At 45.2% G+C, this 18,974-nt stretch overlaps 1 protein-coding gene across 1 annotated transcript; it reads right to left on the bottom strand.

The window, feature by feature from the left end:
* Positions 1–8,345: 8,345 nt before the first annotated feature.
* T265_13732 (hypothetical protein) lies at positions 8,346–17,481 on the bottom strand (the record flags this gene model as incomplete). The annotated part of the gene is made up of 4 exons (XM_009170205.1): positions 8,346–8,716; positions 11,101–11,401; positions 16,493–16,618; positions 16,732–17,481. Coding segments are annotated over 4 exons (1,548 nt in total), but the record flags the coding sequence as incomplete, so codon positions are not given.
* Between the last annotated feature and the right edge of the window lie 1,493 nt (positions 17,482–18,974).

Here is an 18,974-nt window from a genome sequence, read left to right on the forward strand (position 1 = left end):
GATGATGATGATGATGATGATGGTGAACGTTAAGCCCTGTTGTGGAGAGTAGCCACTAATCAAAGCGTCACCATGAGAGAGCTTACTCTGTGATGTCATGTTTGCTATTAGTGAACATTTTGGTTGATCTGTTGGGTCTGTCAGATTCTGGACCGTTTATTGGTGAAAATCCATCACAGTAGGTGGAAAAACTGAACGAATACAAGGATACAACGTTGGTCAAAACCACATGTGTTTGTCTCCAATCATTGAAGCAGGTTCACAAATTTTGATACGTGGCAAGAAAGACACACCGCCCGATGCAGACGTCGAAATTGTCATTAAAGTTGTCGCGCGTCTAATTTCAAATCTACCGGACTATCTATGCTCACCTAGTAAATTTGGATTAGTAGATTCCATCACTCAACCGATCACTCGTCAACAAATTGTCTACAGAAGACAGATATTCTTGTACTATAGTCCACATGGTTCCTTACATATTCCTCCACTTCGCTTCTATTCTGTCAGGACCACTTTCTCTCTGGGATAAATAGTTTGAATTTAAGAGTAGTGCTGCGGTTCCCAGACTCAGACAGTTACGCGGGCGTCTCTTGACGTTGGTGTTGCATTTTGCTGATAGGATTGCCCATTCACTTCAGTATTCGAATCAGTAGCCAATGCTCCTTTCAGCTATCTTCGAAGAGGTCCCTTCACTGGATCTTAGTTGCTGAGTAGGGAGAGCTGGCTGAAAAGGCTTGATCAGTTCATCTGAAGTCTGCTTCAGTCCCGTGTTTATGTCCTTGATAGTTTGAATCAGCCCCTCAAAGTATCATCTTGCTCTGATTCTGAACAGTGTGCTGGATATGACTATGTCTAGTGATTCACAAGCAAGAAGGAGTAGAATAGTTTTTTTTTTGAGGAAAAGGTCAATAAGGAGGGAGAACGGCTGGGGTTCTAACCGAAGAAAGCATTTTTATTGGCGTGTCACACGCGATAACACATTACCGGCGTGAAACACGGGTATCCTAGTCATGAAACCTGGCTTCTCGTTCCACGGACAAACTCACTGAATTCACAACTGACCAGTCCGGGATAACGGAATCCTAAATACTGGCTGAGACAGACAAAAAAGACTATCTGGGTACCCCATATATTCTTGGAAGGCCAGCTGTCCCAAAGGTTGGCCTGGGACCATTACTTTCTCCGGATAATCGCTTCCCGCTTCCAAAAATGATCGCCAGTTAAAATGAAACGAAACATCAACACAGTTATAAACACGGACACGTAACTGGAGTCCTAAGTCGACAAAAGTTGGTCATTAAACTTATGAGTTGTTTGCTAGGTGGTTGTGGCGCTCTTAGTTGAGGAAATGGTGTAGCTGATTCATGGGCATATCAGTTAAGTTACAAGGTCACTTTTCTTATCCATAAGAATTGCGCCAGTGCCTGGTCATTTAAAACCATCCAGCTGGAGTTCGAATTGAACTTATAGATCAAGGTTCTGGTCATGCCCCGTTGGAAACCTATAATTACTTTTCAGTGGCCTATTCGATACCGATAGGAACAGCTGGCGATTAACCTTGGTGTTGTGTCCGTCTTGTAGTGTCTGTAATCCATTGTCATATTTACCATTCTTCCTGAATTTGAACCACACTTTGTAACTGTTGTTCACATTGTATCATGACGCTTGTTTTAATGTTACGAATACACAATTTTTCGGTGCGACCTGCTGACTTCTTGCTGAACGAGTGTATTTACGCTCCGCTGAACCAGTGGGACCAAATCTCTGTGTTTGTGTCAACTGTTGAACGTCACAATAAATCCCTGTGACATTTTTAGCCGTAAATAATTTTCCTACCGTGGAATATATCACTCACGCGGAACCATCTGTGGGAACTTTCGACGAGTGAATATTTCCTTTCACAGCCAATTACTGCATTTGGATCGGTGTAGTGGACTATTGGATCTACACATTCGTGAGTCCCCATTTGACTACTCATTCCTTTCCTATTGTGATTTTGTATTGGTTACTTTGCTTGTTAATTTATCCGAACACGCTGATAAGTCCCTAGTTCGCTACGCTTACATCCAATCTTAGGGACTATTATCTCCGCACCGGAAAAACGGTTTGAAGATCTACGGAAAAGTTCGATCACTCAACCTAGAGTTACTGGGAAAAGGAAGCGCATCAGCCACATAGACAGAACATTCGCCGAACTTTTTTTTGAAACAGGGAGTAGAAAACCTATTCGTGTTGGACAAACAAGTCATCAAGCGTTACAGTCCGTTACCTCCTATTATTAGCCTCATCTACCAGGATAAAACCATCAAGCAAAGGTGATATGGGTGTCCCAATGTTATGCCGCTTCGGAGCGCCGCATAACGGGTCTGGGCGTAGTCCGATCGTTCGCAAATCGAGCAAACTGCATCAGCTGCCTCAGGTGTAGACGGGTGTGACCAAATTGAACGATGTCAACATTAGCGTATCGCATAGCAGTGCGAGTGGCCTGCAGCGCTTTTACTACGCATCTAACCATTGATTTTTTGTTTGAAAAAGATCAATAATGTACACGCTAAAATAGCGGCAGAACCGCAGTCGGGGTTGCACTTTGATTAACCGGTAGACGACTCGACTTTCAAGTTGGGATCTCCCAGATCACCATACTCAGCATTTTACCATCAAAAATTGCACATAGCCAGGATTAAAGTTCAATTTGAGAAGCGTTTTGCCAAAGTTAGAGTATGTGCTTTCCAATAAAGAAGTTCACAGCAGGCAGCAGGACAGTTGTAGTACCAGACTTTATATCGTAGTCTCTCCATCTCCAACATCCTGCGGTGACCTATATCGAAGCAAACGGGAATATATCTATTTTGAAACACAACTTGAAACAGATAAGTAAGATGAAGCTGAAAATGGATTAGAAAGAAACATTTTATCAAACTGCAGGATAGGCATTTTTTATTTTGTAATATATCCGGTGTGGAATCTTCCCAGAAAAGTGGATGGATGAAAACGATGGAATGACTCCTTCTCAGCATTTCGAACATTCACGTCCCTAATCGGATGGTCATTTTTCTGTTCTACTTCAGCAAACATAGCTTTGATCTTAGGAAGAAGATAGATAGATAAAATTACTCACGCTTCATAGGCTGCGCTGGTTAGGACGTGTACTCCGCGTGCCAGAAGACCATCTGCCCCGCGGAGCTCTTTTTTCCTAGCCCTGTGCTGAGTGGAAGCGACCGACAGGTGGAGAGTGTATGACCTGGCAACGAAGTACGAAAGCACTAACCAATAAACTTCGTCGCGTGGGCCACTACCGCCTCCCTGGATGGGGACCCCGGAACTCAAATAACCAGTGGTTAATGACATTGGCGGAAATGGCCCAATCGCACAGTCAGTGGTGCTCGTGCATTGAAGCTATCGCCTTCAATGCGTAGCTACCCAATTTTCGAACAAACTGGACATGCCTTCGCCTCCGAGGCTTGGTTGTATGTCTCACACCTCTGTGATCGAAACTGTAGCAGCTGGAACCAATGTTCCTACGGCACACGGTTCATAGCTGACAAATTGAATTGAATTGAGGGTGTCGGAGTACTGGTTAAGCGACTCAAATGAATCCAACTGTATTTCTCGTTTATGACGGTTCGCTGGTCGTCGGCTATCGAAGGCTTTTCGGTAAACTTATGAGTAGTGTGTTACGTCTAGACAACGATGCATTGCGATGTCCCGAATATCGTACTAACTGAAACGTGAGGTGATCTGGTGCAGCACATTCAGTTGAAGCAGACTACCATAAACGAGAGATTCAGCTGGATTCAGTAGAGTCCCCGTCAAAGCCAAATTCGTACGCCGTCTAGGGTATTTGTTAAAATTTGTCCAATTTTGGTTGAAGTAGAACACAGGATTGATGGGCACTCAGAAACTGGGCCTACCTGATGAACTCCAAGAATGTTAAAACCGGTCGTGGGCTGTAGAAGGGTTTCAGTTGCCTCATGAGTAGTGTGCTAGTGGTTGTGAGGTTTTTGGTCAGATATGAGAGGATTGTTTTTTTTTCAAACCATTGACTTTCCATTAATAATCCAATTTAGAGACTTCAGGGACATTTGCTAATCTCAGACAGCAGAGCCTCGTGCGTGCTTTCTTTAGCGATTGGTTGAGAGCTGACAGGAACATGTTGCACATTGATAATGTGAGAAGATTTTGGAATTTTGATGGAGACTTCGTCAGTCTATGCTGGAAATCCGAGAATCAGTGCTCTGTCCAGTCCAGTCGCGCTGCGGGTCATTTGCTCTTGCTCGGACGTTCAAATTACCAGCTGAAAGCCAAAAGTTCGGAGCTCTCTACTGGATTTTCGTCAGGTCCTCATTCCCAATAGGGATAAAACTATAGTATAATGATTCCCGGCTTTTCATTATGGAATGGCTTGAATTACAAGACTAAATCACCATTAAAAGATAGTGGATTGATTAGGGGCAAAAACTGATGTAGCTGGTATTTCATAAAGGAAACTGCTCACAAGGTTGCTGAAAACTCTACGATAACCCATGACCGGTCTCGCCCGTTGCTGAAAACTCTACGACAGCCCATGACTGGTCTCGCCCTTATGGGGCTCATCAGGTAGGCGCAGTCCCTTGTTGACGCGATCGTGCATTGGCGTGGCCAAAAGTTGACGCTGGTTTGTATGTTAAGCCAGAATTCTAACCCAGGAATACACTAGCTAAATCAGGGAGGTGAGTGGCCGGCGATAGCTAACAATGAGTTGTGGTCTAGGTGAAACATAAAATGTTTACCACGTAACATTCTGAGGAATATCTTCACAGTGAAAATATCAGGTAGCGCTTCCTTTTCAACCTAGCCATAATTTTCCTCTCTAACCGGAATGAAGGAGACACGCGATGCAACAAAAGTTTTTCGAACCGTTCGAAAAATAACGCAACAAGGTGGCACAACTCCGTATTCTGAAGCAGTGAATACCGCGATGACCAGTTGTTTAAGGTTGTGATGGGTTAAAAATAAATCAGGCGTGAGTACATGTATGATACGAGAAAAGCCTGCTTGGAACACCTGTGAGTAGTCTCACTTAGAAAAGTTATGATCCGCTCCAAATAGGGAGTATATCCTTTGACTGGTCTCATATAACCTATCCTCGTCAGTACACCCATTGTTATCGCAGGATTACGCTGAATTCTTTGTGAGCGAATATCACCATGTATTGATCAATAAGTGTCAGTCTCTTTGGCCAATGGGATTTCGTCATGAACGGGAATGAAGAGTTAACGCCAACATTGGTTGTGCTAAGACCGTGATCTCAAAGCAAGGAATTGGTTAGTTAGCCTAAACGCACGATCTAGGTGTCCTATCTGACAGGTAACGTGTAGTCCAATTCACCAACGGACGGTCAGTAATAATTGCGGCGAAACCGAATTCTACGAACTTCACCTGCGTTTGTTCAGTAGTCGCAAGTGGGCAGTGAACAATATATTGAATTGGACTTGGGCAGACAGTACAGATAGGTAGACCGTGATTCTATAGGAAATTAACAGTAAATCGTGAGGAGAATTAAAGAAAGGCTTATGGCTAGAGTGAACCTTGGGCAGCTGGAAACACAGGATCGCACACGAAGGGCAGTGTGCTATCGGACAAAATAAACGGGAAAAATGTTGTTCAGTTCAAAGTGGGACAAAATTTCAACACCAAGCCCAGAAATAAATGTAAGCAAATCGTCTATGGAAAACCGGTTGAGGTGGAGTCAACTTTGTATAAAATAGAACGGTTCAGTCTTGAAACTTGAGCAGTCACGGAAGGGTGATGAATTAGCCTGAGGAATAGAGTAACAAATAATTACGCCACGGAATTAACATTGGTTATATCCAAAAGTTTCGGAATCCATAGACCGAACGCTTTATCGGCTGAAACCAAGTTAATGTCCGTCCGTATCATAAAGTAGTACACATATTTGGTGGGGAAAATTCCCTTAGATTCGTGTCTTATGCCTTCTGTCAATTTTACTATTAAGGGCACCACTACAACTACATACGAATGGGTGATACAGTGGCTAATGGTTAGAAAACTCAGTGGGACTCTTCACTTGCACGAGAGTTGGCAAAGAGGCGAACTGAGAAAATGACGGACAGGTGTTACCACACACGAACTATGGTAAGTATCCCACATACTACTCATGTTCTCACGTATTATAGAAATAAATTAATCTTCTGACTCGTCTCAGAAAGAAGTATTGATTAATTTCCGTTTGAAGCCACTCCGTGTCCTTTTGCCCTACAGACCTAACGCAAGAAAATATGAGTGAATATATGAGTGTTTTTCGATCCTATTTGTCGACCCTGATCAGACGGCCTGTGGTCGGGGACTAGTGCCGCACGGCTCACGTGGGGACCCAAGCTGGGATGGACCTTCTGGATACAGTTGGTGAACTGTTTTGCGGCGTCGAACGACTGCACAGAGTTTGTCTTAACAGAACTGAGTAATGTTTTGTTGCTGTCTCGTACAGGGCGTTGCGTAATGCAGAGCGTGACCTAGCTGATAGTTGGCTGGTATCTAAGATACAAACTGTGCTAGCAACCGTTACGGTGCTCATTTTACAGACCCATGCTTGTATTCATAGCCTCTTGCTACGGTTTGGTTTCTTTGATGCATTCATGAATATTTCACGAATGACTCTCACAAGTTTTTCCGATCATCGAATTGACCATTTTTTCATGAGCAGGTTCAAGGGAAGCCCGACAACAAGCCGGTTGGAAGTTATCTGCACTTATACCAAGTCCAGTCAACTAGTGTACAGGTTTTTCCCTATCTTTTCGTGACTGTACCAGGTACCATCAAATTTCATAATCAGTGGACCTGAATTCGCAAATCTTTGAACGGTTCTCCGCCTTGTATCTGGCTATTAGCCTAGTTTCGCACTTCCCCATTGGGGTATGACTATTTCTTCAAACAACCAAAGAAGGAATTTTCGCTAAATCATTTTTCTCACGAAGGTCTTGAATGTTGGGAAATCACCTATTCCAGGTAGCGTACGGACGTAGTGTGTAGGGTACGGGTGTAAATTATCCACAAACTAGCGAAATACATTGCATACCAATTTGGTTTTGACAGGAGACTCATCTTAAGCAAATGAATGTGCCACAGCACACCGCCTCATATTTCAGTTGGTACGATATTCGAGATGTCGTGATACACTGTTTCAGACGCAACGCACTACTCACAAGGTTTCAGCAATCCTATTAATAACGCATCACGCCTATCCACAAACTATTTTTTGTAAGCAGCCCCTCAATGCTACCTTCTCATCACAATGACAAATTTTAAATATTGCCCCGAGTGTATCAACGTCCTGTTCATTTCGAAATCATGTGATACTTCATTTGTGCCTCACTGGCTCAAAGTTTGGGGCTCTGACTACGTTTCCATTATACGTTTAACGTAAATTTAGCATTGATTCATAAGCAAGGCAAACAGTCCAATGGGGCATCTCGCCGTATAATTGATCGATTTTTTTCCATCGATTTCAACAGTCCGGCCAACGCGTCCTATTGGTTGCAGTCAAGGTCTGATCTAAGCGATACGCACAAAAACAGCCCAGGTTGGAGTAAATGAGAAGAGTTCGATTCTGAGTATGTGCGATGTGCATTTTTCCGAAAAACCTGAGATAGAGAGAAAAAAGGAGATAATAGGAGCAAGAACACAGTGTGACACAAAACAAATCAGGTAGACCAAACGAGCGCGCGCACACACCCAGAAACAAGCCGTTCTCGGTGGTTTATGCTATATCTCTCGTCTACTGTTGCTACTAAGGCAGCTATCTTCGAACGGACAAAGTCAGCACTATATTAGTGATGATACAAAAAAGTGGACACGACCGGCGAGCAGTACGGTCGTCATGACAACCATGAGGAAACCCAGATGGCATAGTGTGGTGGCTGGGCGGGTGAGTTCAAGAGGGTGGAGTGTGATAAGATTCAGAAAAAAACGCGCACAGAGAGATGATGGTGTCGTGATCTTCCCCAAAGTTCATGCGACCAAAAGTTCGGTGTTTAAAAACGACTTGAGCGAGAAGAACAGGGTAGAAACACAATGTGAGAAAAATCTACAAATCCAATTGTTCCAAAGCAATGAGCAAAACGGTCGTGTGGACAGGGAACGTGAGAAAACGAAGATAAGCAACAAGGTATAAACGATAGCCGGGCGTCGAAAAGAGTCGACTTTTTGTTTTGTTTTGATGACAATCAGAAAGAAATAACAACTGAACTTCCATATTGACTATCCCTTGGAGTTTGCTCTCTCACAGATTTTGCTTTGATATATTCCCGGGGATTGAGAGGAAGGGGCGAAAAAAGAGACGATTCCTACGGCGCTAGTTGATGAGGGCTGTGGTGACCGACGGACGAGGATAGTTCGATCGCGTCACTGGACCTGATTTCCTCAACTTCTCTTTCCGACTGGCACCCACGGAACAAGTCATGAAAGTACCAGGGTAACTCGTCGATATTGGCAGTGAATGATTTCTCAACGAACAAACCTTGGTTACACAGAGTGATGGAACGAAGCTCTGTAAGTGCCATGAAGATGCGAGGCCAATATTGGAGCGAAGTTGCCGTGGTACGCGTAGCTGGACTTCGAGTGGCCAACTTGCGGCTCCAATTCACGTAGCGATTGAAAGTTTCAAGAAGGATATCTTGCGTATGTTCCACAGTGTTGCTATCGACAAGTCCGCATCGATCTGTAGAGAGAAGGAATGCGATGTTTGAAAAATCAACAAAATGTATTTCATTGACCTGACTACCTGTCTACTATAATGTGGGAAATCTCAATGACTATTTGGGATCAATAGTAAAGGAGTACGTTAGTGTTATGTAAACACCAGACAGATGGCAAGTTTCGTGTTTTGTTACACGTCGGATGAAGTCTGTACTTAGCTGGAGGCCACCAGCCTATTGCTGTGAAAGTAAACAAAGCCAAACAAGACAGCTGTTGTTGTTGTTGTTGATATGTTCAGGAGGCTTGCCCAGTCCAGTTTACATGCGACGAAAAGAAAGGAGGAAAACAGCAGCAGAAACATCACCCAATCAATGTAATCAAGCTCTTTATCTGGCCTGTTGGTGACCGTAAGACTTGCGTGCATGCATGTGTGGGTTGGGCGCGCCACGAACGAAACACCAGGACGTTATGGTGTGAGAGAACAGCTGCCCTGGTAAGCGGCATGTGTGTACGTGACACAGGAGCGCGTATTCCGTCTGAGTCATGCCTAAGTCTTGGTGATGGTGATAGGGTGGGAGACAAAAGTCTGCTATGCACGTGGCCCAAGGCTTGGTTAGACACGTGAGGTGAAGCGACAAGCAGCGACCTCATCCCGGCATTTGAGCAGCTGAGCTCTGCTCACACGAAGCTTCTGTCAGACACTGGCGCTCTCCCCCTTGTCGATACAGACACGACAACAAAGATAAACTCGATTGTGAGGACACGACAGAATGGGTGTCTGGCCGGTGAGGTAACGCGAAAAGTGCACACGGAAAAGCCTTGTCTGTCTGACCTTTTGAGCACTCGGAGGCCGTCAGGGCGAGAAGGGAATGGGAAAAACAAGACAGAATCGAATAAACAAGACTGTGAGAAACAGGAGATGCAACGGACAGGTTGCCAAAAATACTGTCGTCAGGATAGAGTTTATGCGTAGGTGCTATTCGTGTATGACAAAGCGATCCCTGCACACCGTTTTTGTGCGAGACAAAGTGTGATCGCTAGGTGGAGTACCCCAGTTATATAACGAAACACACTGGTTTCCTCTCCGGGATGTTCGGTTTAATTGCTACGGGACGGTCGTCTAGTGTCTTCGCCCCTGAAATCCGGTTCACCTGTACTCTTCGACGACTAACTGAATCCAGAGACAGCCTTGTCACTGTGTATCCGAGTGGTCAACGCCGATTTATTGAATGAACATAAGTGCTCAGAGAGACCGCCAGCGTTTATCGGGGCTTGGTAAGGTTTGCACTTCTCACCAGTTGGAACAGCCGTCCAGTGCTGACCACTCCACCATCAATCCGAACACGTGATACAGGCGATGGGCGACAACAAACGCACTTCTCATCACTTGGACCAAAGTTAGAACGTCACTACCGTGAGCCCTCATACAGGTCACCAATGGTCTGAAGAAGTGCCTTAGAGGGGGGGATATCCGGTATGCAAACTCGATAGCCCAATACACTTCTGAATGCACACGTCACAGGGATGAAATGAGCCTCAAGCTACTCACAAATTTTGCATTCAGTCGACTAACAGGCTCGTGTTATTATCCTCTTTGACGGAATCCGTTGCCTCCATTGATTGCCATGGGTAGTTGGACTATGCCAGGCCACTTGCACTTTATTCCTTGGCCCAGGTGATTCCACGCGGTTTTGCTTAGGTGTCATCGGAACACGTGAGCATCTTGAATGATAAAAATAGTAATCGTTGCGGTGTAACAACTTTCCGGTGTTACTGACTACCGTGCGACCCGAAGTGAGTACGAGGGAGGTTGCCCAAGCCTAAACGGGAGTAGTCAATATACCGGGGTTGGTCTCGAATTACGGCTCATCCGGTCAGTAACTTCGTGCCCCGACCGCTGAGCTGCTTCGAGCACATGTCACAGTGAAAGAAAATCTCTCAACTGTAACACCCTTCCGGCGCCTAGCTGCCATGCTACTCGAAGGAAGCACGATGGCTGGGACACTGACCAAGCCTAGCCAAAGGAATTCAAGAGGCAGAGGTCGGCTTCGAACCACGGACCTTCCGGTCAGTAAATTCGCGCTCTAACCACTTAAGCCCCACATGTCACAGTGAGGCTCCTCATTGCTTATTCCTTATCAGAAGTTTTGATCTCACGAAACCGTTTTCTCCGAGGGGACGCTGCGTGCTGCTTACGGGCTACAATTCAGTCGCAAGACGGAAAGGCTGTAATCAGGCGAAATCCTAGTAACTTTGCTATAAACTTCATTCATTAACAGACGAAAAGTCCGAGTGTACGACCGAAAAACCAAATTAGTTAGTCATCTTCTCAGTCGAATGAGCATGTGGAATGGACCGCATCAATCTGGACGGAGACAGAGAAGAAGTAAATCAAATAAGACTTACCTGGAGACATAAGAAGTATGGCCGCCATAAGAGCAACCTCTGTCTGGTCAATACCCAATCGGGCCAGCTTGAAAGCAACTGCGCGAATCATTTGAGCACATTTGGCGTCCGATACACCCAACTGGGGATAGACAGTGTTTGGAATCAAATTAGACGATGAATGCGTGGAAGATGTTGTTTCTGCATATTGATCCAACAGTCCGTTGGTGCGGGCAATCCGACTGAGAAGATAGGCAGCACGCAACGTGATCACATCCAGACAGCAGCCCCTCAAAAGTCTAGTTTGATCATCGGCACCCAACTGAATATGGATAATCGGAAGAGGGAGGGAGTAGTAACAAACAATAATCGGGTACATTTGAGATTTGGAGACGAGTTCATCTGACCTCGCACTCGTTCAACCGATAAGTTCAAAACAAGGTCATCTATGCGTGTCCCAAATAAATCGAAAACCGTTAGCTCTTACCACCAAACGCTAGGCTGGTAAAATTACTCAACTCGGTAGCTGTCTCAGCTGGCATAGGCGAGTGACCCTTTCAAACGCAAAACTCAGTTCTTCCTGGGGGGGAGTACTGAAGTGAAACATACCATACAAGAGGTGGCACATCATTCAACACTCTTTTCAACCTTAAAACTCTGCTTCACCAACTTGTGGGAGAAATCTAACTGAGTATCCCGAATTTTCCTCTTTCTATTCAACTGAAACCACGTGAGGTTTGTCCATCTCAACTAAAGGGTGTCCCAAATAAATCGAAAACCGTTAGCTTTTGAACAAAACTGCTCGCACCACCAAACGCTAGGCTGGTAAAATTACTCAACTCAGTAGCTGTCTCAGCTGGCATAGGCGAGTGACCCTTTCAAACGCAAAACTCAGTTCTTCCTGGGGGGGAGTACTGAAGTGAAACATACCATACAAGAGGTGGCACATCATTCAACACTCTTTTCAACCTTAAAACTCTGCTTCACCAACTTGTGGGAGAAATCTAACTGAGTATCCCGAATTTTCCTCTTTCTATTCAACTGAAACCACGTGAGGTTTGTCCATCTCAACTAAAGGGAATCTGAGAGTAGAGGAAAAAGCATAGCGTGCCGGTCCACGACGAGTAGGGATTGTTCCTCACCCGTCTGGTCAAAGGACGACACAACAGCTCCACTTGTGTTACTTTTCCGTGAGTATACTGGTCCTTGGAAAGCAGCTGATGCAGGAAGGTTGTGCCAGATACCAAACTGATTGCCTACCTTCTGAAGGTTATTTAAGAGGTTCCTATTGGAAAACACGCAAGTGTTACGGTTGTGCATAGGCGTCCAGACTTAGACAGGATAGCCATTAGGGTCCTCGACCAAAGCCTGGAAAACACGCAAGTGTTACGGTTGTGCATGGGCTGAGATATTGCCCGGGCGTCCAGACTTAGACAGGATAGCGATTAGGGTCCTCGACCAAAGCCTTTGGTTCAAAAGCCTGACTGTAAGGCAGCGCTGTTTGGCGGGAAATGCAAGCGAATTACTATTTTTATAGAACAAGTCCCCAGGCATGTTCTAACCCCTAGCATGGAGGGTCAGGCCTCTAACCATTGACCAACCTGGTATCAAGGACTCTGTGAGTGCCGCACAGACACCACCCAGTATGGGGCAGTGGGTTATGCAGGAACACAAACCGCCCCATCACGGTAAGGTCCACTGTCTTCGTGATGGAGATATATGACGTAAGACCTTGTGCTAAATTACTGGCTAACTTCAGATGGAAAGAACTCGTCAGTGTGGCGGAACGGTGTAACAGGAGTGCTTACACAACACTCGTATAGGTCAATGGCTAACTAGTAAAATTGTATCTTAGAAACCAGATAACATCACTTTTTCGGTTGCGATTGGCTTACTTCCTCGAAAGAATGGTACTGATGAAGCACATGCCGTCTACTTACTCTCCAGGACCCGATAAGTCCGCGATTAAGGTGCGAACCTACTGATCGGGAGGTCCGTGGTTTGAACCCTACCTCGGCATCTCGACTGCCCCTGGAAAGGTCTTTGACTACCATGCTAGCTAGGCCACAGATAGACGACTGCTTATGCATTAGTACGGTACCTTTCCCGTCGACATCACCCCTGTTTGAAGACTTCTCTTCAACATTTTCTCCGCAACTCATGGGCAGAGAATAAGCATAGAAGTTACATAAAAGTAAACTGGTAGATTGTACGGAATTTGATTACTGCACTCCCAGTGCTGTGGGCCGGTGGATAGGCAAAAGTCATCGAAATGGAAACTTTCAAGGTCAAAACACAACGCAATTCACTACGCTGTTTTGAATTTAAAAATTTCCATATTATACACCACATGGTGTGCTCAATATTTTTAACACTATCCAAGCTGAATTTAGCCCGGAAATCAATAAGGCATCGATCTTATAAAAAAACCTGAAACATCGTTGATCTAAATCAATAAGGCATCGATCTTCATAAAAAAACTGAAACACTCGTTGATCTGCGTCAAAAATTAGGCTGAATGTGATCCGTTTTGCGACTGTTCTACCAAATTCTCTCAGCATAACGCGATTGTACTGGAATATCCTCAATTTGGCTGTCTGGAATGATGTTGTTTTTGGAAGAGCACTTTTCAGTTGTAGGTACTCCCGGGGAATTGCGGTGCAGCTGAAAATATTACACGTAGCAGAGGCCTGGAGAATGTCTCCAAAAGCACTGAGTTTCACTGCTCGCTGTCGTGCCTAGTTCGGTCAACAGGCCAGTGCCAAAGGTCAGATGCATGTACTAAGTTGACCGATAAACTGCGCCCTCAGCGTAAAATAAAAAGCGTCTGATTCAAGGGGATCTGGAGATGATCGTGTTGGTGTGCAGTGTAGTGCGTAAACCCGGTAGCTCGCGACAATCTGTGTCAATCGAGGTCACTGTGTCTGCTTGCCTTTGTCTAACCAACACTGAACGACGCAAAATTGTACCACGTCCTACGGGCAGGCGCAGTGTGCACATTAGTAAGACTCCCGATGAACACGTACATGTGCATGCCTGAGGTATAGGGTGAAAAGTGCTGCGCATCAAGTCGAAGGCTAATCACTATTTTTAAAACAGTGCGGCTGCTGAAGAATGACGGCTCGTTTTTTTATTATTTCGTTGGAAGCTCGTTGATTTTTTCGCTGAACTGGGCTAACGTTTCATCAATGATTTGTGTTAGAGAGAGGAGGAGAGTGTAGCGGTGAATTTTGCTGCAAGTTTGGGGATATCCAGGGTTCGGTTAGTGTCTTGGAGGCCAGTGTTTCTAAGCTCTTGTCTTGTTACTGATGCGCTTTGGATAGTTTGCCGTTTTATCACGACAGGTCAACTAGACACAGCAGCACCTGATGTCAGCCGGATTAGAGACGCGCTCCATCACTATTACGCTGCAAGCAGCACCTACAATCGACTGCGCTAACAGCTGTCGACGCGTGCCCGCATGTGAAGCAATAAACTTAAATGACCCCAAAAGACTAACGCCTGCATTAGTGACGCTGTTCAAGTTCACGTCTGGTTGATCGATCGGCTCGAATCGATCAGCTGTCCAAGTCGCTTCCGACTGACGCAGCCAACCTGAGCGCACCACCACGCGCGTGTGCTTGTGTGTGGCTGAAACCTATGCACACCCGGCACACGTTCGCCTGTATCAGCTTCAAATGAACGCTAACCAACTTCGAACTGGTCTGATTCGACAGTCGTCTGGTCAAATGTTTCAGGCCACCTCACGACCGAAGACATTCGCTGGTTGATGTTAACTGTAGCATGTTCAAATTTCAGCTCACGAACGGGTGAATGATACCAAACGGCTGTGACGCGCGCAATGCTGCTAAGGTCATCCGTTAGTCTCGCAAATTTCCAACACTATAAACAGCCAAGTATGGAGCTGAATGCACGTGTACAGTGGAAAGAAAACACACTAAAATGTACGACCATCAGTGCGGATGGCTCCTTTTGAAAGTCGCGAATCGTGCATGTATGGGCCATCACAGCATATCACAGAGGATAGGGCAGGGTGAATGCAGAAAACGAACGAAACGATAAAAGAATGATGGGTTCCAAACATCAACCGAGATGCGATGAGACCGTGAATTGCAAAAGATTATTTGCGCAACTGGTTTCAGTAAATCGTTCATGTGTTCGTGAGTGCTGAAGTTCAGAAGTAAATCACTGGTCATCATCATTCGTTTGTGATAGTCGCCTTCAGTTTGTTACCCCAAATAGTGTGCAAATGCTGAACACAGCACGGGCAATCCAATGAATGATTACTGTGGACAAATAATTCCGATTTTATGATGTCAGTTGCGTAGGGATGAGTCACCGTGATGAGTTCAGGCACCGCGAACTCTGCTTTTTCTGAGGTCATCGTACTAAAATCCGTATTCATCACGGAATCGCACTTTGGCCGATCATGTCGCTCCATAAATCCGCATTGAAGGCATTCACCCACACAAACTGATTCATGTGTTTTAAATGAGAGTCGGATGGACAGAGTTGTTAAACAACCCTAGCGATTATTGAGAGGGTGAGATAGCACTGGTTGCCTAGCTAGATGCGATCCATGTTAGTTTTTGTTCTGCTTTTCTCCCACCGTTATTCCTCCCAGTCTTTTCAAGCAGTATCATGATGGGTCGTCATCGATAGTACAATGTCTCTGTTCACTACCGATGCCGTACAACCATTATTGTGAAAAAAGAATGAAAGAAGGTGAGTCAACAATAAACGCATTCTTTCGGTTGCTTGTTCTGCTTGCTTCTGACACCGATGAACCGCGTGTCAGTCTTCCATTAAAATGAAGACAACAGATATCTTACAAATGAAGTGCGTTTGGGACAATCAAGTCCCTGAGTATAACTCGGAACGTAGGTGGTGGATTCGAGTCACCTCCATACTTGATCGTCACACCTATGAACGTTTCTGTTCATAATTTGAACAGAACTAGAATTAACGGCGCTGCACTCAATCCTCGGGGACCGATTTTTCCTCCAGTCCTTATTTGACTTCTAAATACTCATCCCAAGACGTTCCGGTGGAGTTCAACTGTTTTGGGTCGATAGCATGAACAGCTGGAAAGCTGTGTGCACATTGGGAAATATTGTGGTCCTGGTACCTGATATCTACAGGCATGTCCTATTCGAGTTTACTCACTGATACTCGAACAAATCGATACGCAAATGGTAGCTCATCAAACAGTGGTTCGCGCATCAGTAACGCTACTACCGATGTGAGTTTCAAACACGAATATGATCAATGCGTCGTTTGTCTTCAACAACTACAGGAAAGTCATTCCATACGCTACATTGGTCAAGAAGAAGACCTTGTATCCCTCATCCAACCTGTCTACTGATGTCACCGTGCTAGTTACTAAAAGTGGGGTAATGGAATTGAGACTCACCAAACCGAAGCCAGGAATCAATTTGGCAAATGTGACCAGACGAGCAATGATTGGCTCTATCAGACGACAAAGTTCAGAACCAGCTCCTTCGGGGAACGGCTTTTCCGAGACATCATCTGCATCAGTCTAGTTAAACGGAAAAGCAAAACAGTGGAAGAAGTTAGTGCAACGAATCGGCATGTTGGAGGAAGGACAAAAGCAGTACTGAAAACAAGAAAAATTCAAAGGGTATCACCTACTTGGGTTTTTTCTGATGGCATCAGCATTGCTCGATAAGCCTTGCGAATCGAGTCAACCATTTGTTGATCTTCCGGCGTCCACGGACAGTCGTTCGGGCCCGAGGAGACGGAAGGATTTTGATGCGTCTTGAGCGCAATCGGAATACAACTCGATTTCTGACCGGGAGGAGAGGCGCTGTTGTCGCCGTCTGAACAAGCCAAGTTTGAGACTGGGTCCAAACATGCACGTTTGACTTCCGATGTTGTTGGTACCGGGATCGTCAGGGTATTCCCCATGGGGTCACATGGAGATTCTGGATTGTAGAAGGATGGCGCAGATGGCTGCAAAACAGGTGGGTAAGAAAGTCCTTGGGTGTTTATCACATTCGAAGTGGTGGTCAAATAAGGGAGTCCAGATGATCTTGAAGGTACAAAGGATCGCCAGAACATGGTCGAACCATTGGCTTGGGGTGCCACCAGAGAAGTCATGGGTGAAAGTTGTGGTGGCAGACTGGCCAAGTTGAGAACACCAGACTGAGCGGACGGTAATGGTTGGTGAGCGGCAGTTACCAGTGCGATTGGAGCTGAATGACCAACTGGTAGTGACGCTGAGGTTATATGCCTTTGCAGACAAGGTGGATTTGGCGCAAGCGGAACAGGCAGGGCAGATTGATTGGATGTATGTGTAATGCCTTCCGATTCGGCACGTTTTTTCGCGCGATTAGCTTCAATCAAGCGACGCTTGGCCAGACGTTTGTCTTCATCAAGGACAACTGATAATGAAAAATGGAAATGAGTGTGTTTCATACATAGAAAGCAGTTGTTAAACTAGGTCCAGATGCAGTCACAAGGTCTAATGAGCGCTGTCAACAAAAGTACATAGCACGTCCAGACATTGCCGAGCCTGTCATTAAAAACAAACTGCACAGTAGAGGTCAATCTCACCCTTGCCTAAGTAATGTCGTTTACCTCATCCGTTCATCACAAAGTTCAAGGTCATACAGAAACACGGTTAGATGAGCAGGAACCCACTATCTCGTGAACGTTCGTCCAACATTGTGTTGGCAAACAAACGGACAGTCGAACGAAGGTCATTCTTGCATTGTTTGCTTCGGACAAACATGAAGGTCTTCAGCGTCATGTTTAGGCGACCCTACGGCAACAATGTTGACACCATGATTACTAATCGATCAGTGTTGGTTACATGTAGCACAGGTGAAAGCCCACGATAGATTCAAACCACCGTGCAGCTCCAAGAAAACACCAAGATTTCCGCAGTGCATAGGATATCATTAGTGGAACCAAGGAAGTGAAAAAGAGGACTTTAGAGCCTGCCAACCAGATTTTATCACATCAAGAGGTTCGGTACAGTTATGGGACTTGATTGTCAAAACAAGCATCCAGTTACTTGGACGACTTTTCTTTTGCATACAAACAGCGATTGTCAAATGCCAGAAAGAGATTGCGGATCTTTTCCAGATAAGCCCCGCCACTAATGCAAAAAGTGCATGTGCGAAAAGTTAAGCCTCGCCACTTTTGCCAGCTCCAATTTAATGTACACACACACAACTTTGATCTATTTTTGATGAAAACAATTCCTCACCGCGTCTAGGCTCATTTTGTGCGAAAATTTCCTCCGTTCGGAAGTAAAACCTTAAATGAACTTCCAGACGCTTTCAACTCTTGTTCATGACAAGGAGACGGCAATACGTTTAAGGCAAAGCCACGGAGTGATTCATCAGCAACGTTTATGCAACAATGGCCACCAAATGACAGGTAGAGGTGCAATGCCCGACAGTTGATCATACCAAAAACTTTGTGGATCAAGCGACTGGAGCTCATACACAAACCATCGAATCTCTTTGACAGAATAAACGCCAATGCGGCACACATCGATCTTTAGTGGACAGCTACTTGTGTGAGTTCATTTGGAGGCAAAGGTACCGAAAAACGCATCTTTTCAAGCAAATTATTAATGACATGTCCCAATTTCACCCTATTCAACGAAAAGTAAAAGTATAAATTTCATATCCACTTTCCTAATCATTTTTGGGTGATGTGGGTCAATTTTTTGGCGGGGTCTATCTGGAAAAGATCCGAGATTGCATCAAGCTGCAGATAGTTGCCTAGCTGGTAATAAGAGCAAACCCCATGTGAGGACCATCACAATGCGGACAAAAACATCAGTGCAGTGAATGGAACTCTCACCGCGAGTCCCATGGGAGCCTGTAGGCTTTTCGAGAAGAATACAATCGAGAATATTT

This window comes from Opisthorchis viverrini, assembly GCF_000715545.1.
Source record: "Opisthorchis viverrini unplaced genomic scaffold opera_v5_95, whole genome shotgun sequence".
NCBI lineage: Eukaryota > Metazoa > Platyhelminthes > Trematoda > Opisthorchiida > Opisthorchiidae > Opisthorchis > Opisthorchis viverrini.